Consider the following 23,973-nt stretch of genomic DNA (forward strand, 5'->3'; position numbering starts at 1 on the left):
GGGATTCCCCCCCTGTTGGAAAGTTATCCCCTCTCATAAATTTATATTAACATCCCTGCCTGGGATAACTTCTATCCCCCCCTCACAAAATATAATTGTTTTAATACGAGTATATGTACTTTATAAAATATAAACAAAGCAAAGAAAATAATACTGATGTATTATCATCACCGGCAAGCTGACAACAATCAAAAGCTTAGGAATTACACATCTTATCTTAAAGCTGCTCATGGATATACTAATTATTATTATGATCAAGATGCAAGACAAGTAACTCAGTGCGACCAAGCGTTGAGCCGTATCGAATGAGGATAATAATAATAATAATAATAATAATTTTATGTATGGTATTCTCTATTTAGGAATCTATCTCCCCCTCATCAGAAATCTTAATTCACACCCTGCATGTACATATGAGAAAACGTAACACAAAAATATAGTCTTAAAATAAATAGTAGTCAATGTCAAGTCAGCAGCCCGAAGATTGGTTGAAAACTCGTAACACCAATAAGGCATGACCTCAAATGGTACGTAGTAAAATATGATTTCACGGTTTACACATAATATCTCTAACAAATAGGCACGTATACCGTACGTATAACATTAGTTCACTCCCTGTCATATATAGAGAAATTACAATATTAACAATCAGTAGATACAGTATTTGTATAATTATGCAAGTGTGCATCTGTCTTTTGGTTGTGTCCTTCATTGACAGCAAGGGAGTCGGTCGTTTGTTTTTTAAATCACACTTTTTTTTTTTTTCGTAAGTCAGTCTTGATAATGGAATTGTCCTAAAAAATTCAAGTAGATTAGTGTCAGCAACAGTTATTTCACTCATTATTTATTATATTAGCCACAATGCACACTAACACTTCAACTGAACACAACTCACGAAAGGGATAATTCAGAAACAATTTTTTTTTCGATGTCAAAGCTAGCTTCTTGAGAGCCTTGCGACCAGGGTAGTTTGTAGAAAGGGATCTGCGGGGTAGGTTACACAGAAGAATGCGTGAAAGAAAGCAGCCTGCTTGTAATTCAGTGGAGGGGATTGGAAGCTGGTGTGTACTGGCTTCATGTTTACTGCTGCATCACAAATTATCCTGAGCTGCCGCATCACAATATTTAACACGCAAATGTAAATTGTATTAAAATTAATAAATAATTTTGTTCATAAACTGCTGGTTTATCATGAAATTATTATTAACTGGGGAAGCTGAGCTTTTTAGCTTACATTGACGCTACGCCACTGCTGTTTTCCCACTTTGGTAAGTGTACTTCATTTTTCAGGTGCACGTTACTTACTACAATCTTCACTCATATACCTTGTATGTTTTTAAGTTGTCAAATAATCTATAATGTAAATTCTGAAGCAAAATTTAGTTAAATATTTCACCCGTAGTGAAACAGAAAAAGTATTGAACTTTGTATAACATTTTTTGCAATTTTTTCATGCATATGTATATTTTTTCAGGTGTTATGTGTGTGATATTCTTAAACCCGTAGGTGTACTTTGTAGAATACAAGTTTGCAGAAAACACTGTAAAAATTTTATGTAAATTGATTCAGTACTATCAGAGAAAAATGCACTTAAGTTTGAAAAATGTCAATTTATGGAAAACTGCATTTAAAAATATAAGGACGTATGAATCACATGCACCGCCAAATTTAAAGAGGCCATTTAACAGGCTCATCTGCAGAAATACCCTCACAATATATATTGTTTTAAAGAGCAAGTTTTGTACTTTTTAAACACAAAATAAAAAAATAATAGTTTTGACCAGTAAACACTACCTGGTACCCTTAAAACTTAAGAATTTGTGGCAATTTGTTCTCTTCCGTTCTCTGCACATGTTCGTGCTATTTGTATGTTTGTTCTCTTAATCTGTATTTAAGTTTAAAGATATTTAGTTCAAGTATTAAAATTCCCTTTTCTGCTTGTCCAGTTCTGTAAAACTCTTTTATCAGCTCTATCGATAACCCGCGTTTCACAGCTGTAACTGAACATTGGGACCGCCATTACTTTGTAGAACTTGGTGGCATCTTTACTTTCATATTGTTTTTAAGAGTTCTGATCATTTAGAATGTATATAATTATTCAGTTCTTTGTACGATCATGTTTTTAAACTATTTAAGGATTTGATTAGGATGGGGTTTTAGTGATAATGTAACGATCCTGTAATTAAAATGGCCAGAGGAACAGAAGTTAACGTGAAAAACCAGGGATACCGTCAATTATCTGAGTTACAATGATAGAAAATATATCCTATTCTTAACGGGGGGATGGGGGATTCCGCCCCTCCCCCTGTTGCAAAGTTATCCCCTCTTATAAATTCATATTAACATCCCTGCCAGGAATAACTTCCATCACTTCTCACAAGATATAATTGTTTTAATACGAGTAGGCCTATATGTACTTTGTACAGTATAAAGTAAGCAAAGAAAATAGTATTGATGTATTGTCATCACCGGCAAGTTGACAACAATCAATAACTTAGGAATTACACATCTTATCTTAAGCCTGCTCATGGATATAATTATTATTATAATCAAGATGCCAGACAGGCAACTCAGTGCGACCAAGCGTTGAGCCGTATCGAATGAGGATAATAATAATTTTATGTATGGTATTCTCTATCTAGGATTCTATTCCCCCCCACATCAGAAATCTTGATTCGCACCTCGCTTACTTAGCACCTACCTAGTCAAAGTGATTATACGTAAACAAAGTATTTGAAGGGAAGGTCTCCACTGAATACTAAAGTTGTCCTTCCCTATCTCCCATTTTAATTTCACCAGTGTTTCGCTACTGTTACATTCCCATTATAATCTGTCCTCGCTAATATCTGCAACAGTAGAGCCGTTCAGAGCTAAAGTGGATCAAGTCCATGAGACGTAGTTTTGAGATAATAGTACTTAAAGTTAACTTGCTGTAGTGGATTATTCTAATTTCAGTAACAATAATTTTATGCTCCTTTCTCAAATTCTAGATTTATAAAATATAAACAACTGTGATCTTAATTGATGCAACAGTTTGTTGACTTGATCCATTACTGCTCGGAAAGATCCGACTTCAGATAATCAGAAAATGAATTAAACTCAATTTATGAAAATTTGTGACTTGATCCACTTTAGCTCTGAACGCCTCTAATTATTATTATTATTATTATTATTATTATTATTATTATTATTATTATTATTATTATTATTATTCCTTTAGTGTTCTGCCCAAGGGCAAGTCTTTCACTGCAAACCCAGCTTCCTCCAATCTTTCCTATTTTCTGCCTTCCTCTTTGTCTCCTCATATGATTCATATATCGTAATGCCGTCTATCATCTGATATCTTCTTCTTCCCTGAACTCTTTTCCCGTTCACCATTCCTTCCAGTGCATCCTTCAGTAGGCAGTTTCTTCTCAGTCAGTGACCCAACCAATTCCTTTTCCTCTTCCTGATCAGTTTCAGCATCATTCTTTCTTCACCTACTCTATTATTATTATTATTATTATTATTATTATTATTATTATTATTATTATTATTATTATTATTATTATTATTATTGCGGCCGGGTAGCTCAGTTGGTAGAGCAGCAGGCTACGGACTGGAAGGTCCGGTGTTCGATCCCAGGTGGTGACAGGATTTTTTCTTGTTGCCAAACTTTCAGAACGGCCCTGAGGTTCACTCAACCTCCTATAAAATTGAGTACCGGGTCTTTCCCGGGGGTAAAAGGCGGTCAGAGCGTGGTGCCGACCACACCACCTCATTCTAGTGCCGAGGTCATGGAAAGCATGGGGCTCTACCTCCATGCCCCCCAAGTGCCTTCACGGCATGTTACGGGGATACCTTTTTACCTTTATTATTATTATTATTATTATTATTATTATTATTATTAATATTTTACAAGCATTTTGCTACCGAACATACATTTAAATTACATTCTCTTCTCTCCGCTTGCATTTAATATAATTTAAGGGATCTTTGTATAAAAAAACTCCCTTGCTACTGTATCTAATTCATTCATTCCCGCGTTTGTTTAATGATTCCTTGTACAGATACGGAATTAAAAAAATGGACCGAGTCTTGATGATAGCAGTCCTCTATGTATGCAACAAGCTTCGCAAGACTTCCACAAGTAGCATACATTTAGGCACTCTTGTTCAGGCTACTGCACATGCGCAATGCATTGTATCTGGAACTTAGTAAAATTAAGTGGCTCAATTTTTGTTTCTGGGTTTGTACATAATATATTTGCATCTCTTCTGCGTGTTACTGATTGGTCGGTGTGTTGCAGCGATGGACGAGGCGCCCCTCACCAGTTCGGCGTCGCGCCTGCCCCCCGACGGACACGAGTTCCCGCCCAACTACACGGAGCACAACCCCTTCACAGTAGGCAGCCCGGCGCTCATAGAACTGGAGCTGGAGAAGCCCCCGCCGCCCCTGCCGGCGTCGGGCCCGCCCCCCAGGAAGCTCTCGACGGAAGAGCTGCGGTCCCCGGCTCGAGTCCAGGCGTGGAGGAAAGATGAGAAGAGCGAGTGCAGCGTCAAGGACAAGATCGCCATGTTCTCGGCGGCGGGCGACGCGCCGGCAACGCCGCGCCGGCGGTTCAGCGGCTCGGAGGACGCGAAGACGCACAGCACGCTGGACCTGACGTACTCGAGCACCCTGCCCCGCAAGCCAGAGGGCCCCGCCCGCGCCACGACGCTGGCACGCGCCACGAGCTTCTCGGGCGGCAGCCTGCACACGCGCTCGCAGTCCCTCGTGGACATCGGCCGCGGCACCGTGGAGGACATGCGCAAGGCGTCGCTCAACGCCCTCATCGAGCAGCGCCGGCGCGGCATCAGCAAGCTGCGGGGCCTCGTCATCCCCGAGGTGGCGACGGCGGCGCCCAGCCACACCATCCACGACCTGCCCGAGATTCGAAGCAGGGACTCCATCCTCAGCACCGGCAAGGCGCCCGCCCCAGTCCTGGCCCCATCGTCGCTGCAGAGGTAACAATGAATGCAGTGTTCCAGGGCGGTAGAAATCATAGACAAAGACCTGTTCTTTTTCTATTCATCCTCTTTAAAACCTCAATATTTGACACATTATCTCTCCAGCTGATTTTTAACATTTCCATAGATTCGAAACGATTCTTTTCTTATTTTTCATTTTTCAAACTTTCCCTTCCATATTATAATACGTTCCAAATAAAATTGTTATTTCTTATTTCAATGTTCATGTTTTTGTACAGTAATGGCAAAAAAAAAAAAAAAAAAACCGGACCGACCCTTGTAGCTGATTTCAGAGCCTTGTTCACTCACAGCACGATAGACTGGTAACTAAAACTTTGTGGTTCGAATTCTACCTTGGAAGGAAACTTTTTTTTGTTCCTTATTCAAATGTATTCCCAATACTTTTCGATCGCAACGATATTTTACAACTTAACTTATTATTCCCAGAACATGAATTTACCAGCAATCGAAAGGAAACTTTTTTTTGTTCTTTATTCCCAATACTTTTCGATTGCAACGATATTTTACAACTTAATTAACTTATTATTCCCAGAACATGAATTTTACCAGCAATCGAAAAGCATTGGGAATAAATTTGAATAAGGAACAAAAAAAGTTTCCTTCCCAGGCAGGATTCAAACCACGAAAGTCTTAGTTACCAGTCTATCGTGCTCTGGAGTGAACAAGGCTCTGAAATCAGCTACAAGGGTCGGTCCGGTTTTTTTGCTACTACTGTACACCAAATCCAGGTCTTCGTACTATACCACAAGGGTGAAATTAACTATTTTCCCCCAGTTCAGATACCGGTATGATTTCACTTATTTAAAGATGCCCTACTCAACTGATATGGCCCTAAATTTTAACGTCTATGTTAATTTCAGTTTGGAAACCAAAGTCGCCATTAGTATACAAAATATTACTGTCTATAATACGAATAAACATGTTAAGTTTAACGTTACTGGCATGTAATAATATCCGTCATTAATATAATGTAAAGTAAAAATAGTAATTATATCCATTGCTGATGGCCCACTTCACCGAAACGGACGCCATTATGTCCCATTTTTTCCCTATTACTACATATAGTGAGGATCATGTAAGAATAGTTCCTAAAAGGCTTAATTTGACCGTCTCTTCAGTGTTGCCAACTAATGCCAGATATCACCAAAGAGGGTAATGTCACAATGCCATGTACTGAAATAATAATAATGACTTATTTACCACATCTCATCTTTATATTGGGAGGTGTTTTCTAAATGGTTCAATAATTTGCGAAAGAATATATTTTCCTCCAGGATCTCTCGTACAGTATATTGGTAATTAGTAGATATATGATCTAATATTAAAATGGATTTTGTCTGACATCATGAAAGTCATTGCTTTGACTAAACAGTTTACGATTCAAGAGATCTAATCTAAAATGTATTTTGTTTGATCATGTTAAATGATTAGTAGGTACGAATTCCGAAAATAGAATATCATTTTGAAATGTTCCCTAACTGAAATACATACTCCTATTTCCTCTCTTGGACATTTTAATAAAAATCTGAACACTAAGAAATATATTTCTGTCCATTAGCCTGTTTCATACCAAGTAGGTCTAAAGTTATCTCTAATTTAATTATACTTACCTGAATAGTATTGAATTGGCATCACAACTGAATTATGTATTGATTTAATATTAATACTGGTATTACTAATTAATTACGTTCAAATTTCACAAGTTTAGTTATATTTCCATTTCATCAGTTTCCTTTACTGTGAACCAAAATTATTGCTGCCTACATAACAGTTAAAAAATAACTTTCAGTTGTATTTGTCAGTACTCGAAATTCGAAACAAAGTTGGTTCAAATTTCACAAGTTTAGTTATACTTCCATTTCATCAGTTTCCTTTACTGTGAACCAAAATTATTGCTGCCAACATAACAGTTAAAAAATAACTTTCAGTTGTATTTGTCAGTACTCGAAATTCGAAACAAAGTTGGTAAAAGAAAATTCAACCTGACATCTAGAAAATCACTATAATCCACTAACATATATAGTAATAGGAGATAAATGGTTAGGGGTCACCTTTAGGGTATTAAGTAAGCTGATCCGGACTACACTAATGGATTGTATGATTTTCTAGCAGTCAGGTTCAATTCTCTTTTGCCAACTTTGGAATTTCTGTATACAACTGACTGATACTTTTTAAACTGTTATGTTGATGGCATTGTTTGCCTTTGAAGAAGCTGCCAACAGTCATGAAATGAAAGTTACTAGCAAGGTGTTACTAGTATTTGAAATTTGAATATAAATTAATAATTCTTCTGTTTTTACATTTCCAATTTTGATATTGGCAGGAGAGTTCGGCATTTTGCTCACCACTAATAATTTGGTATGTTTAACACTCTTTGTAAGTTTCAATTTCTTTAAAATTGATAATAGTATCTGTAACATACTTTCATATTCTTCTCAGAATTTGAGAAAATGTCAATATCATCCTCAATGTATTTTTCTGTCAGTAACTTTTATTCCCTGTGATTTTTCCTTAGAACATCTTACAGCATTTTCATTGTACCTATATATAAAATACATGTCCTGACATTATATATTTAAATTATACAAAGAAACTGTGTGATCAAAGTCTGTGACATGATGTTGTAGGCCGAGTACCACTACAACCAATAGATGGAGCACAGGTCAAACCACTGCCAGCAGTGCCACTCCCCTGGTGATACCCTCGCCTCCCTGGAAGACGAGCAACAACACCACCAACTTGCCCAAGTACTCGCCAGCCTTCAAGAGGAAGAGCCTTACCGTGTACGGGTCTTCTACCCCATTGTCCTCCAGCTCTAGTCGTGAAGATGTGCGGCCCTCGTTTCCCAGTCCCAGGAACTCTGCTGAAGCACCTGCCTCTCTGGAGAGCATCACATCCCCCACCAGGTATCATAACATGTGCTGGTGTTATTACTTTTCTTCATATATGTACTGCATGCATCGAAGGCTTTTTAAACTCTATTTTTTAGTCTCTTCAACCTCATACTAGACGGACACATGGATCTCCTGAAAAATGTGTTTAATGTATCATTGGGCCCTTCACTGGGCAAGACAGGACGTCAAATGTAACACCTGCAACAACTTCTACATAGGACAGACAGGCAGATCATTTCAAACACGTTACAAAGAACACATCACAGCCATAACAAAATTACAAAACACCTCCACATATGCAGAACACATCACAAATGCCAACCACACCTACAGAGACATCAACACAGACATGGAAATACTGCACATCCAACAAAAAAACCAGAAACTAAACACACTAGAACAATATGAAATATACAGACACACGAAAAAAAACGATATTCTCAACACACGACTCAATTTCAAAACACATACACTCTTTGACTCTACACTACGAACACACCCACACAGGAAACAAGAGGTTCCAAGACCAACAACGACCAGTTCCGAAGATGACTGAAAATAGGTCGGAACATGTTAACAAGATACGTTACAATTTAACACAAGAAAGTTCTTATCATACATATTCCGAAGTGATACAGTGTTAAAAGTTGTGTAATCAAGATGTAAAAATAGGTTTTTTTAGGTTTTATGTCCAACCTGTGAAAGGGGTCGCAAAAACTGCCAGATCGTTAAAAATGTATCCTTACAGTTATTCTTAAAAAATAAAGATATATTTATTAAGGCAATATGGACCACGAAACTGATCTTTTCAAGAACCAAACCATTTATCAAAATTTATAAGATTCGAAATTTTTGTTCCTTCCCCTTTAACATTATTTGTAGTTTGAATAAATTATTGTAACAATTAACATTTTATCTAATATAATTTGCCTTGATATGACTACATAAATTTCAATTTTCAATAGATGAAAGGTACAGTTCACACACAAGTTTTGAGTTGAATTTGTTCTAACGTGATCAAGAATTATTTTAAAAAGTAGGGCTAACAAACAAACAAAACAACATTATTTACTGGTATTGTTCCTGTTTGCAATATATGACCAAATACTTTCCAAGAATCTCGACTGAGAAGTTTTTTCTATTGTCTCTCAAAATACATTTGAAGTAGAAAAAGGTTCTTTGACAGCACATGACGTCATAGGTGCAAATTTCATCACTGCCACTGCAGCAGGTACCCACAGCAACTGACAATTAAAGCTTTCTCCCTGGAGAATGGAGCACACATTTTTATTTTTTCAAACCCTGGATTCCTCTGCAATGCTTTCTTCAGTTTTAATGTGGCCGGGTTTGATAACCAGCCCCGGAACAATTTTTCCCTCGAAATTATTCAAATCAACTTTACAGGGAGTTACACCTGAAAGCTTAATTTGCATAATACACGTCACTGTTCGTTAACAGAAAACCACAATTTAAGTCACGCAGAGTTAGTGTGCACTCAATGTTGGTTGCTTGACAGTTGCCAGCCCACTTTGAGGTCTGTGAATATAGAGGGAAAAATTGAATCGGTGTCTGGTAGAGTTCCTGGGGATCTCAGTTGGTAGAGCGTTGGTACGTTAAACCAAAGGTCCCGGGTTCGATACCCGGCCCTGCAACAATTTTTCCCTCGAAATTATTCACATTTTTCTTTGCAATGCTTGGGGAAACGATATAAATAAATTTCTTTTATTTCGTGACAATATGAATTGCAATGATGATTGTCACTGAATCCGAGGTTTATGAATTCGAATCCCTCAAGGACTATAAAAATCCTTGGTGAGACTTTCTTTAGGAGGGAAATGAATCAGGGATGGGGGTTATGTTGTAGATAGATGGCACAAAGAAAAACCTTATGTCTGATAGAGAAATCCAGATAAAATTTACCAACCATATCCCTCCGACGCAAAAATTTGGATCTATATTAGTGCATTTGGGATTGTTCCATCTTCCACCCATAGTCTATACACTGTAATGAAGATTCAGTCCAACATGTTGTACTGTGTGTGACAGATCGGACCTGAGCTTCGAGTACAAGCCACCTTCAGTCAGCAAGAGCGTCTCCTCCTCCGGACGGCGCTCCACTGAGGACGACAGTGACAACGACTCAGCAGTGAGCTCTAGTCGCTCCAGCATATCCCCTCCACCCACACCACCACCCCCACCTCTGCTGTCACCTTTGCGGCGCACCCTGTCTTCAGAGACCACAGTATCAGCAGCTTCATCCACTGCATCCACTCTCACATGTGGCTCCAGTGACAGCAACCGACGTGTGCTCAAGGCACAGAGCGTGGAAGCCATCAACCGCAAGAACGTGCTGTCTTCAGCACGCTACAGTAGCGGACGCGACATCAAAGGAGGCTCACCCCTCATTCAGAGGAAGTTCGACGAGGATGAACACGTGGCTTACCTGGATGAAGTGGAAGGAACAGCTGATGAGGAGGAAGAAGAAGACGAGGAAAAGCCGCCACAGGAGATGGCGCCCCCCAAGCCACAACCTGCACCCCGACGCGTGCCAGCACCAGCTCCGCCGAAACCGGTACAGCGCAAGATTGTGGCTGAGGAGGAGGAAGGCGACCTGCTGAGTGTGCTGCGACGGCCAGTACCGCGCTCTGTCAGTGTGCATGACATCCGCAAGGCATTCGAGAAGGCGGACGTCGCACGCAAGGTGAACCACGCCAGGGTGTCATCACTAGACTCAACGGCCAGTGAGGACAGCTATACACCGCATTATGGATCTGTGGGCAACCTCCATCGAGAGCAGTTTGGCAGTGTCACATCCATCGCCAGCTCTACAAGCCTCATCTCTCCTCAGGTTTGTATTATAATAATAATAATAATAATAATAATAATAATAATAATAATAATAATGATTTATTTAACCTGGCAGAGTTAAGGCCATACGGCCTTCTCTAACACTCAACCAGGAGTAAAGCTGCGTTACAAAAAACACTACAAATTTACAAAGTACACTACAATTTTACACACAAAACTGAATAAGATAATAATAATAAAATGTAAACAACAAGTAAGTAGAAATCAGACATAATATATAACATACAGAAAGAAAGAAAAAAGCATAATAAAATGTGAACAGCAGGTCAAAATAAATGAGACATACAAAGTATAAAAAATCAGACAATTATTGATAATAATAATAATAATAATAATAATAATAATAATAATAATAATAATGATTATAAAAAATAAGAATAGTAGTAGTAGTAGTAGTAGTAGTAGTAATAATAATAATAATAATAATAATAATAATAATAATAATGATAATAATACTAATAGTAGTAATAAAATAGTGCAGTACAAAGCATACAATAAATACAATATTTTTAAGTACACACAGTAAGGAAAATTATGATTATATATAGCTCAACTTATCATACCATTATCAAAAACTATGAAAACAAAAATATAAAATCAGTTAAATATCACTAGAACATAAAAAAAAAATGTTGTTGTTGTTTTCTAATGCCAGGCGTTCGACAATAAAGTCATTTGACCTCTTGCACTCCAATATTTTTCAAAGATATTATCATGACCAGCCACTGAAGCACAGATTTTGAGGTGTTCCGAATCCATTTCTTGGTTTGAGTTGCACAATGGACAATAACAAAAATGTGAATACGTGGAAACATGCAATACAACACTTGTCATAATAGTGAGTTAGTTTGGCAACTCGTCATAAGATAATTTTCTAACTTGGATTTGAAAGATTTCAACTCTATGTACAGAGTGATTTAGATCCAGAATTCATATGAAAATATACATTTCTACTGGCCAGTTAAACGTCATGTAAAAAACATTTTTATGCAAAATGAATCGTGCATATTTTTTAATATTTCGGGTGCTCTTGCATATAATAGACTATTGTGCACAATATTGTAGCATATTTTTAGGATTTTGTTGCATAAACCCCCAAATTTGCCTATTTTGTAAAAAAAAAAAAAAAAAAGTCTGGATTTTTTGTTGTCAGCTAGGGTTGCCAGGTCTCCCGTATTTTACGGTTCTTCTGTTTTTTGCCTACATTTTAGCCAGTCTCCCGTCTCATGTATTTGATAATATTTTCTCCTGTAATTTATTTATTTGTGAATATTGCTGTAATGCTATGAAAGTTACTCTAATTACTATATTATTGGATGCTAGGTGGAAATATGGTTTATGTACGAGTATTGATACTATAATTAATTAATTTAAAATGATCTGATTAATTCAAACATTTTTCAGGAGTTGCAAGTATTGATCGATGAGGCAAACCAGCCATTAGAGGACTCTGCAGGCACTCCAACGACACCAGTCCACGATGTTGTGGTGGTGGTACTGCACCGAGAAGGCACAACAGGAAGCGTTGGTATCACATTGGCAGGGGGCGCAGACTACGAGGCCAAGGAGATCACTGTATGAATTGCTACTTGATGTGTTTTGTAGTTGTTCTTATGTTATATTTGATAGATATTAATCCTACAGTAATTCTTTTCTTATTTTAATATTTACCTTGATTCTGCACTAGCAGCCTTTCTTTTATCTGGAGTTCAAATTTCTGTGACCTAACAGTGGAGGAATATGGATGCATATGACCTCAAACAAAAAACAACAACAACAAACAACAACAACAAATATGATCACACACTTAAAAAAAATAATCTATTCTTCACAATTCACTTTTATAAAATAGTGGTACTATGTTATATACTAGTTCAGGATAACATAGAGGGTTTGGAATTGAACGGGTTACATCAGCTTCTTGTCTATGCGGATGACGTGAATATGTTAGGAGAAAATACACAAACGATTAGGGAAAACGCGGAAATTCTAGTTGAAGCAAGTAAAGCGATAGGGTTGGAAGTAAATCCCGAAAAGACAAAGTATATGATTATGTCTCTTGACCAGAATATTGTACGAAATGGAACTATAAAAATTGGAGATTTATCCTTCGAAGAGGTGGAAAAATTCAAATATCTTGGAGCAACAGTAACAAATATAAATGACACTCAGGAGGAAATTAAACACAGATTAAATATGGGAAATGCCTGATATTATTCGACTGAGAAGCTTTTGTCATCTAGTCTTCTGTCAAAAAGTCTGAAAGTTAGAATTTATAAAACAGTTATATTACCGGTTGTTCTGTATGGTTGTGAAACTTGGACTCTCACTTTGAGAGAGGAACAGAGATTAAGGGTGTTTGAGAATAAGGTGCTTAGAAAAATATTTGGGGCTAAGAGGGATGAAGTTACAGGAGAATGGAGAAAGTTACACAACGCAGAGCTGCACGCATTGTATACTTCACCTGACATAATTAGGAACATAAAATCCAGATGTTTGAGATGGGCAGGACATGTAGCACGTATGGGCGAATCCAGAAATGCATATAGAGTGTTAGTTGGGAGGCCGGAGGGAAAAAGACCCTTGGGGAGGCCAAGTCGTAGATGGGAGGATAATATTAAAATGGATTTGAGGGAGGTGGGATATGATGGTAGAGACTGGATTAATCTTGCTCAGGATAGAGACCAATGGCGGGCTTATGTGAGGGCGGCAATGAACCTCCAGTTTCCTTAAAAGCCAGTAAGTAAGTAAGTATGTTATATACTGTTATATACTTCATCTTCGTTTTGTTTGAATATCTATGACTGTACCGTACAGAATGTTGTAATGCACGACAGGAGCTAATTTCGCAATCTCCTTTCCAATTTTTTTTTATGTTTGCACATACCTGAGGAAAAATCTTGACCTTTCCATAAACATGGGAAAGTGCAACATAGTCTCAAAATATTCATGAACACTGTCAATCATTCCAACTGGTCTGTAAACATCTTATTTTTAGGATGTTTAGCAAAGGTGTCTTAGGAGAGTTATACTCCAGGAATGTTATTTTACAGTGTTACTGCGTTGTTCAAACATTTTTGGTACAAATACAATAAGTCTCAAACCTGATCAGAATTTGGTCTTATTTCAATATTGACTTAAATATGACCTGAAACTAAAAAATATGCGTCATTTCTATCATGAAACATGGAAATGTACATTTAAGGATGAGAACAAAGGTCAATAAAAAGAAATATAGCAGGTTATACAAATCCAAACCCTCTTTAAAACTCAGTGAATATTTGTAATAATTCAACTTTAATTTTATGTTAATAGGTTCACAAGGTGTTGGCAGGCAGTCCAGCAGACAGAGATGGTCGCATCCAGAAGGGAGACCGCATCTTGTCTATCAATGGACGCAGTATGAAAGGAGTGACTCATCGTGAATCCCTTAACATCCTTAAGGTAAAAGAAGAATCGACTCCTTTGATCTAATTTTATACGAGAAATTGTGCAATTTTAACATTTCAGCCAAGCGATAAAATTAAATTTTAACTAAAACACAGGGTCTAATCAAAATTAAGGTAAAATAGAATTCTCACAGGAGCTTAGCATAGAATACTGTGACATAGTATAGTGTTTTTTAAAATACTTCATTAAAATATCAAAATGAAGTTACGTTAAAAATTAAGTGTTGTACTACTGGTATTTATTGCATAATAATGATGCGTGGGTTTTTTAACGCAAGTTACCAATGAGATAGGAAAATTCACTAAATTGGTAATGAAATCAAAACTTGCAATAGACAACAATATGTTAAAATAAGTACCCATATCATTTCAGCCATTTAGAATAAGAAATAAGGCTTAAATGGGATGGTCTTACCCTTGGCAACAAACCTGTTCTGGTCTGTTCTGTTCGAAGGTAGACTTGGGTGCAGTTGTTATAACTTCTGCCATGAAGCTTGTAATAATTAATTTCTTCGAGATCTAGATGTCTGGGGACATGAAAGGGTTTTCATGTAATTTATTTCTTCATAAACTTCTTGGCCGTTTTGTGGCTTTTTTATTTATTAATTTTATACTAAAATGATTATTTAAAAGAAGAATGTAATTCAGTCAATACTTAACAGTAAGAAATACATTAAAATTATGTTATAACAAAATTAACATTACATATATTTTAACGACAAACGTTTTCGCCAAATATATTGGCATCTTCAGGTCGAATGAAACATGTTAACAAAATGAACACTTGGTCTTGACTAGTTAAAATAATGTTAAAAGTAGGCTATGAAATTAAAACAGTTAATAAAATTGAGTAAAGCAGCCATCAAGTTGTATGTAGAAAATGATGTATAGTAGAAAGCATATATGATGAGGGGGACGACAAGACCTCTTCTAGTATCTGCCGCTCTCATGAACTCCAGCCTACTCTTTCAACTCTTGTAAGTAACGTTTTATACGATCTTAAATAATACTTTCAAACTATTTTGTTCATACCATCCTTTGCTAATTACAGGGCTTTATCCTGTCACCATTACTCGGCAACACGACCGCCCTATTTGTAGCATCTTTAATCTGATTTTGAAACTGCTACCGCAATACTAGAAGAGGTCTTGTCGTCCCCCTCATCATACATGCTTTCTACTATACATCATTTTCTACATACAACTTGATGGCTGCTTTACTCAATTTTATTAACTGTTTTAATTTCATAGCCTACTTTTAACATTATTTTAACTAGTTAAGACCAAGTGTTCATTTTGTTAACATGTTTCATTCGACCTGAAGATGCCAATATAATTGGCGAAAACGTTTGTCGTTAAAATGTATATAATGTTAATTTTGTTATAACATAATTTTAATGTATTTCTTACTGTTAAGTATTGACTGAATTACATTCTTCTTTTAATTAATATTGTACTTAATGGATCAATATGCCATTGAAAAAAAATAAAATGATTATATTTCATGTGAATTATTTCCAAATAAATTCATTTGTGGATACTGGATGTGGACAAAATCTGTCCAATAATAATTCAAGATAAATCACTGTACACAGGTGGCATGCCCGAACCACTTTTTTGGGAGGTACCAGTGATACTGAAAATGTGTATTTCTGCAAGAGTCTCGAAATCTACTGCAGTACTGGTGCCACAGTACTTCTTTTCATTATACTTTGTATTATGGAAATAAAACAAAATGAAACATCGTCAATAAGAGATTAATAAATATAAATAATCATTTTTAATTTGAGATTAATGCGAACATACTGCTTAAAATGTCAAGAATAAAAAGAAACTTCGGAAACGTCTTTCCATTTTGCAAACTATAGGCCTAATGCTTTTCATGCAACTTAGTTATGGATCTCATCTGCAATATTTTGTCTGGTCTCATGTAATATTTAACTTACCATAACCACAGTCTAGTATATAGTCACGAAGCTCAGTACGTAGTAAATATGCATACATAGATAGTTGCTAACCACTAGAATCGCTAATATCGCCTCATTACAGACAATGTGAAATAGTACTGGCACAGTCAATTGTTCCTAGCACCATCACAACTCAAGCTTCGTGACTGTATATACTAGACTGTGCCATAACTAACAATGACTGAGTGTTAACAACTTGGCAACATTGCTTAAGCGCAAGTGGATTGCATTGTTCTGAGCAATAAAAAGCTGCGATCTTTATGAAATAAGTCACATGAATAATGTGTTATAGTAACACATGCAAATTTCATTAATACTAACTTATGTACAATTTTTCCTCTCTTTATTGACAGGCCCCTCGACCAGAAGTGGTGCTGGTTGTTTCCCGTTCCAGGGGTGTACAGGATGGAAATCATGACGGTTCTCACATAGATGAATGTCCTGTAGCAACAACACACATCCCAAGGCCTTCACGGCCGCCTCGCATCCCGGAACAGCCAATAGAGTCAGCAGCCACTCCAAATAATGCTGCAGCTGAAGGTAGAGTATTCGATGGCGTATACCATTAATCAATCATCTTGTAGTCTCTGATTAATTAAATTCTGTAGTTAAACAGGGGACATTGAATAAAAAAAATATCATTAATGTCACAGTCAAGCAGAATGTAGTCTTTATTCTTATTTGTGCTAACTTTATGGTTTTTGTATCATTTCATAGATGTAGAAATATTCAACGTTTTGGAGCTCCATCATTAAGGAGGGCGTTAGAGAATAGCTCCTGTAATGGATCCAAAAAATAGATTCCATTTTCATTGTCTTTCATGTTCATTAAGCCAGTATGTACTGTGCGACCATGTTAACAAAACATGCGGAAAATATGCGAACAAACCATAGTATTCAACAATCTGCATGAGTGAGATTCACAGTTGGATAGCTTATCTTTTACACGGGCTAGACAATGGTGTGCAGTCTGTATATGCATTCTTCTTTCTAGTGTAGTATGTGGTTTACTCATTTGCGGTCTAATAAATCGTGTATAATTTTTATACGGACTTGCGCAGAAATGGGACAGAAAACGTTACTAATAAACCATGCATAAGCGATGGATGTATAAGCAGTCTGTAACTATACGTGGGAATTGCTTTGCAGTAGTTATATACACGAAACCCTCTCTTTAAGCGTTGTATATAGAGAAAAAATTGGCTGCCTCTCTAACAGCTGTTTGTATCAATTGTCATTTTATGATGATGGTTGCCTTGTAACCACAGAAGAACAAAACAAAAAACACAGAATAATTAGAGTAATATTGCTGAATCTGTACTCTTTGATCAAAATAAAGCATGGTAATCGATCAGGACCAGTTGCACTATCAATACTTAGCGTGGCACACTAGCACATTCAATAGAGGCTCTCAGTTATTCTGTTACCTTTCGTAATAAAATAATTACGAAACTATGACGTAGTTCTGTAACAGTTTTATTGTTCAAATCAAGCTTTCAGGTGTAAGTCCCTGTAAAGTTGATTCGAATAATAAGTTAGTGTGCACTCAACTTTGGTTGCTTGACAGCTGTCAGCCCACTTTGAGGTCTGTGGACATAGAGGGAAAAATTGGATCGGTGTCTGGTAGAGTTCCCGGGTAGCTCAGTTGGTAGAGCGTTGGTACGTTAAACCAAAGGTCCCAGGTTCGATATCTGGCCCCGGAACAATTTTTCCCTCGAAATTATTAAAATTATTAGTTTTATTGTTATACACGATTTATGTAATGATTGTTAGTTAGGAATTTACACATGACTTATAAACGAGCTATTCACTGTGTAAGTATAAGACAGTTAAACGTCTGTGTAAGAGTTTTTATTAGTAAGATCTTTAGTGTTTTGAATGCTTCGAAAAAGAACATGTATAACATGTATCAACAATTAGACTCACTATCCATAGCGAGGGTGAGACTATATTACTATTGTCTAGGGTTACTAGAATGATTACATTTCTGGAAGGACTGTATGGTCACATCTCCACGTTTCTTATATCCAGTGCTTTTCTTCTGGAGAAAAATGTAGAACTCTGTGTAGAATATATATATATATATATATATATATATATATATATATATATATATATATATATATATATATATATATGGGTGATTTGCGTGTCTTGTTATTAATTTACTTCTCTAGAATATAAGGCACTTAATACTGCAAATATATATGACAGAATAATAGCTACTGCGGACTCTAGAATTACTAATGCAATTTGGGATATAATTAATAATCTTAATATTATATAGCTTCCCGATTTACCACGAAAATCGTCTGTAGCTGCATTTAGATTGGCAACAGGCCATGATTGTTTGGCCAAACACCTGCATAGAATTGGAATATATCAGTCCCCTAACTGCCCATTGTGCAACTCAAACCAAGAAATGGATTCGGAACACCTCAAAATCTATGCTTCAGTGGCTGGTCATGATAATATCTTTGAAACATATTGGAGTGCAAGAGGTCAAATGACTTTATTGTCGAACGCCTGGCATTAGAAAACAACAACAACATATTATATAGCTTAGGAATGGCCCTGTAGTTCCTAATAGAGATGATTTTGTCCAGTGCACGGAAATTTTGTCAGTTCCATAATGAAAAATACAACAAAAAGTTGCCTTAACACCATCCCAGTGTATTCCGCCAGAAAAAAAAGCACTGTTTATACCCCTTTTGTGATAAGTGGAAAACACTAGTGACAGCACTCTGTTTTTCCTCTTCTGATTTAAAGTTAATACGGTCAGGTTGTAGCTGAAAAATAGTGGATAGTTCTCCAGGGTTAAAAAGTCAAAAACTTTCATAAAATATTTAATCATAGTTATCGAGACTGTTTAAAAAGAAAGTTCAATAGATAGGAGTGTACTAATCTGTACAATGTGTTATATTTAATTGATAGTGGGAGAAGCCCGAGGACCTCCAGTCACCATCACACTGACCAAGGACGGTGCTGGCTTGGGGTTCAGTCTGGAGGGCGGTAAGGACTCACCTCTAGGAGACAAGCCTCTCACCATCAAAAAGATTTTCACAGGTAAGTCAAAAAGATTGTGATTGAAGTTAGGAGATTTAGAAAACCCTTTTTAAGAAACACAAAGTGCTTCAGATGGTTGATTAGAATTTAAGCTTACCAGTGTTCTCATGGATTAGTGAACATTGAATTCATTGTGGTTTTCGTCGCCGTTGTTCTTGTTCTTATCGTCGTCATCCCCTCCCCCTCCCCACTGTTACCACCACAATCTCTTCATGGATTAGAAGATTCCATTCCAATGCCAGTTAATTGTTTCCATGTTTCATTCGTTTTGTGCAGTGCTCCAATGTCTCATTTCGATTTTGGTTATAGTTAAACCCATGTTGAATCTTTCGTACACTACTTTTAACACTTGAATATAAATAATTGATTAAATGGCGCTCTTATTCGTGTTAATTGTGTAAGCATGTTTCGGCACTTCTTCACACCATCCTCAGAGCCTACTAGATCTCAGCGTCATCTCGAACTTCGCTGCCTGTTGTGTGGGTGCGTTCGATTGTTGAAAAGTGTTGTAATGTGGTGTCAAATAGTGTGTGTTCTGAAATTGATCTGTGTGTTGAGAATTTGATCAGGGTGTGTTTTAGTGTAATATGAAATACTGGGTGTTCAGTTCAAAGTGTGTCATGGCTCGCTGTATGCCGTCATGTGGCTAGCCGATGAGCCTAGATAACTCAATCTTCCTACACTTCCGCAGAGGTGTATAACCTATGAGGCAGAGAAGTTGCCTAGCAAGTACGGCATTCATTCTGAAGAGTACGTACCGATACGTACGGTAATGCCGGTAGTGGCAGGAATGTGAACTGTTTGGAAATACGTACTGTCGGGATATGGGGAGAGGGTTGACAATTACTTACGTATTTGTTGACATTAACTTCGATGGTCAACATGGACACGGAGCATTTGATTTGTGTTGTGGAATAATGTTACCGTACGCAACCGATGATAACAAATACCCTGCTTACGACTTGCCGGTGCAAAACACAGTTCGAAAGAGGTTATGGTAGCACACAGACCGTACAGACCGCCATCTGTTGCTACGACGTTCAAGTTATACCGTACACGTTCTCAAGTTCAGATTGAAGAACGCCTTAAATAATAGGCAACTTCTCTGACATATAAGCTGAAACTCGCTTCAAATCGGCAACCCAACAACAGTGACGTCATGACACACTTTGAAATGAGCACCCAATATACAGACACACTAAAACACTCCCTGATCAAATTTTAGTGTAATATGAAATATACAGACACACTAAAACACACCCTGATCAAATTTTAGTGTAATATGAAATATACAGACACACTAAAACACACCCTGATCAAATTCTCAACACACAGATCAATTTCAGAACACACACACTATTTGACGCCACATTACAACATTTTTCAACAATCGAACGCACCCACACAACAGGCAGCGAAGTTCGAGATGATGCCGAGATCTAGTAGGCTCTGAGGATGGTGTGAAGAAGCACCGAAACAGCTGTAAGCCGCACATGCTTACATAATTAACACGAGTAAGATCGCCATTTAATCAATTATTTATAGTTAAACATTACCTGTCATATTGTTACTCATTAGTAGCAAAACGAAGTGCTTTGTGTAGAGTGTGGCATTGTATGGGGCAGAAACGTGGACATTACAATGAAGTGAAGAGAGGAAGGCAGAAAATAGGAAAAATTGGAGAATGCTGGGTTTGGAGTGAAAGACCTACCCATGGGCAGAATGCGTGTGTGTTCGTGCACTCGATCAATTTCATGTACTGCCCTAAGCGCCATTTGAAAATAAATAAATAACTTCTTTTTCTTTTAGGTTGTCCTCTTTCGAGGATCATTACTTATTCTCCTGTAATTAATATAGGAATTGTTACATACCGAAAAATTAAATTGTTGAGTTTCTAATTGTGAACAAAATAATGTCAATTTAAGTCACACAGAGTTAGTCTGCACTCAGTGTTGGTTGCTAGACGGTTGTCAGCCCACTTTGAGGTCTGTGGATATAGTAAAGGAAAAAATTGGATCGGTGTCTGATAGAGTTCCCGGGTAGCTCAGTTGGCAGAGCATTGGTACGTTTAACCAAAGGTCCCGGGTTCGATACCCGGCCCCGGAACAATTTGTCCCTCGAAATTATTCAAATCAACTTTACAGGGAGTTATACCTGAAAGTTTGATTTTCAAAATAATGTGATATTTTGTATGAAGATTTACATAATAATTATTGTTGTCATTGTGCTTGTTTCAGGTGGCTCAGCTGAGAAGAACGGTCAACTCCGTGCAGGAGATGAGCTGCTCAATGTGAATGGTTCAGACGTGACAGTCCTCTCCCGCATCGAGGCGTGGGGTCTTATGAAGCGCTTACCAGACGGGCCAGTTGCCCTCACCGTCCGACACAGACTGACAAAATGAAGAATCCGTCCATCAACTTATTCCTACACATTGTGTATTTCAGGGGGTTTGTATCTTCCTACTACATTAACTACCCCATTCCGAAGAAATACACGATTCCTACATAGCCTTAACAGACAGTAGCTTAGCATTAACAGGAGCTTAGTTGTAACTAACAGATAAGTGCAATATGACGTGCCAAAAAATGAAAAACTGCGAGAGACAAGTACAATGGCACTAGGGAGTGAGATCGGAGAGTCTGGAATTGAAGCCCTACATTCCAGAGTGGCATTTAAAACTGACATATTTTTATATTTTTCTTTATTTTACCACAAAATTGCTGTGGTGAGCCATATTTGGTCGAGATTCAAGCAGCAAGAATCGCGACTTCGACGTGCAGTCTGTGATAATAATAACTAAATTGGCATTTAATGCTTCAACTGGTGTTTTGGGTGGCTAAAAGGTACACTAACGTCATTATGTAATTTGTTAAGTTACAATGTTTGTGTGTACGTGTGAATGTGTGTGCGAGCGTGTGCAAGGCTGCAGATTCTTCTAAATGTTAACCATGCTTACGTGTGCGAGTGGCATCCATGAGAAAGTCTTTGAGTTGCTGTAATATAAAAAGATTGTTGCCATAGACGCCAACTTATAAATAATAAAAACAAATGACGGAAGAAAATAGTTAATATTATATTATCTTAATAAGTTCATTATAACCTACTACATGAAGTATGAGGAAAATAAATTAATGTAACGGACTTCAGGGGAGGAAGGGGAGGCCCTTGGCCATCTTGAGTCGGCGCTTGTGGTTTGTGCAGCTCGGAGACAATGCAGTCTTGTACATATTAAATTGTTCAAGTGGGTGTGCCTTCTAGAGTCAAACGTTGTGTTGGGGTGGTTGGTACGCTGCCTAGTTTAGAGCTTGTTATGTATTATATTTATGTGAACATTTGCAAGCAAAGTGTATTAAAACAGTTATTATACTTGAGTGTTTTTCTTTTCCTTCATTGAGAATCCATTGCAGGAAATTGGAGCTTTGACTGTCGTCGTCTTCAACTATCATGTTTCTTTTAACTGTTGTTTCCGTTTACAACACCATTGCATTTTTTTACCATATCATGTAATGATGCAAATCTACTTTGCACAATCTTGAGCATCCAGTCATGTGCTGGAGAGTTTCGTTTCGTAGCCCCACTGTCCTTGCAATTCAGCCACCTAAGAGCATATTAGCAGCTCTTAATGTCAGTGTCAAAGTCGGTAAACAAACATGGCATTCAGCTATTTTATTACGCTCATTTATGAAAAATTTGAAAGTCCAACACGCAAATATGTACTCGTATGTTTCATGTCGTAAAATGTAGTAAAGCATTCATTGCAACATTGGTATGCTTTGTCATGTTAAGTTGAAACAAAAGAAACTTACAGATTTCTTTATGTATGTAGCCAACATAATTGACTTTATGTATTCAATTATGTACATTACCCTAATTGAAATCGAACTTAAGTTTTAACTTAGATGCCCTGTCATCGGAGGATGGGGAAACTATACAGTATGTATTTGTTACAGTTCAATACTGGTACATATCGTCGTTGTTCCTGCAATAACTCCTACGGAAAATATATGATAAGACTTTCTTGTGTTAAATTCTAACATACATTGTTTACATGTTTCGACCTATTATGGGTCATCTTCAGAACTGGTCGTTGTTGGTCTTGGCACCTCTTGTTTTGTTTCCTGTGAGAGTGTGTTCATGTGGTGTAAAGTGGAGTCAAAGAGTGTGTGTGTTCTGAACCTGAAGATGACCCATAATAGGTCGAAACATGTAAACAAGGTACGTTAGAATTTAACACAAAGTCTTATCATACATATTCCGAAGTAATACAGTGTTAAAAGTTGTGTAATCAAGATATATGAGTAACTCCTATGTGCAAAATATGAAATTGTTCAGTAGGAAGAGAAAACACATTTATTTATCCTATGGCAGCCGTACATAGGAAACTGTAAATTCTTACATTTTCGAAACAAAGAAATATAATTACATACAGGAGATTTTATTATTTGCTGTATCACTATTTAAGGTATTTAATAGACCAAAAATCTGAAAATCGATAAATATTTTACATAGGAGTTATTGCAGAAACAACGACAATGTGCTTATTTACAAATGACTTTTAGAGAAACCAAAGGTTCATTGCCACCCTCACATAAGCCTGCCATCGGTCCCTATCCTGAGCAATATTAATCCAGTCCCTACCGTCATATTCCACCTCCCTCAAATTAATTTTAATATTGTCCTCCCATCTACGTCTCGGTCTCCCCAAAGGTCTTTTTCACTCAG

At 37.1% G+C, this 23,973-nt stretch overlaps 1 protein-coding gene across 3 annotated transcripts in view; it reads left to right on the forward strand.

The window, feature by feature from the left end:
* The window catches only part of bbg (big bang), a 323,045-nt gene extending 300,428 nt beyond the window's left edge, over positions 1-22,617 (forward strand). For all 3 annotated transcript variants that reach the window (XM_069816372.1, XM_069816374.1, XM_069816373.1), the window contains 8 exons: positions 4,289-4,985; positions 7,637-7,915; positions 9,950-10,751; positions 12,176-12,346; positions 14,087-14,215; positions 16,540-16,726; positions 19,120-19,251; positions 21,489-22,617. In XM_069816372.1, the coding sequence (XP_069672473.1) occupies positions 4,289-4,985; positions 7,637-7,915; positions 9,950-10,751; positions 12,176-12,346; positions 14,087-14,215; positions 16,540-16,726; positions 19,120-19,251; positions 21,489-21,652 (2,561 nt within the window). In that variant the 3' untranslated portion in view covers positions 21,653-22,617. The remainder of the gene's footprint in view (positions 1-4,288; positions 4,986-7,636; positions 7,916-9,949; positions 10,752-12,175; positions 12,347-14,086; positions 14,216-16,539; positions 16,727-19,119; positions 19,252-21,488) is intronic.
* Positions 22,618-23,973: the final 1,356 nt, after the last annotated feature.

Source organism: Periplaneta americana, chromosome 17, assembly GCF_040183065.1.
Source record: "Periplaneta americana isolate PAMFEO1 chromosome 17, P.americana_PAMFEO1_priV1, whole genome shotgun sequence".
NCBI classification, from domain to species: Eukaryota; Metazoa; Arthropoda; class Insecta; order Blattodea; family Blattidae; genus Periplaneta; species Periplaneta americana.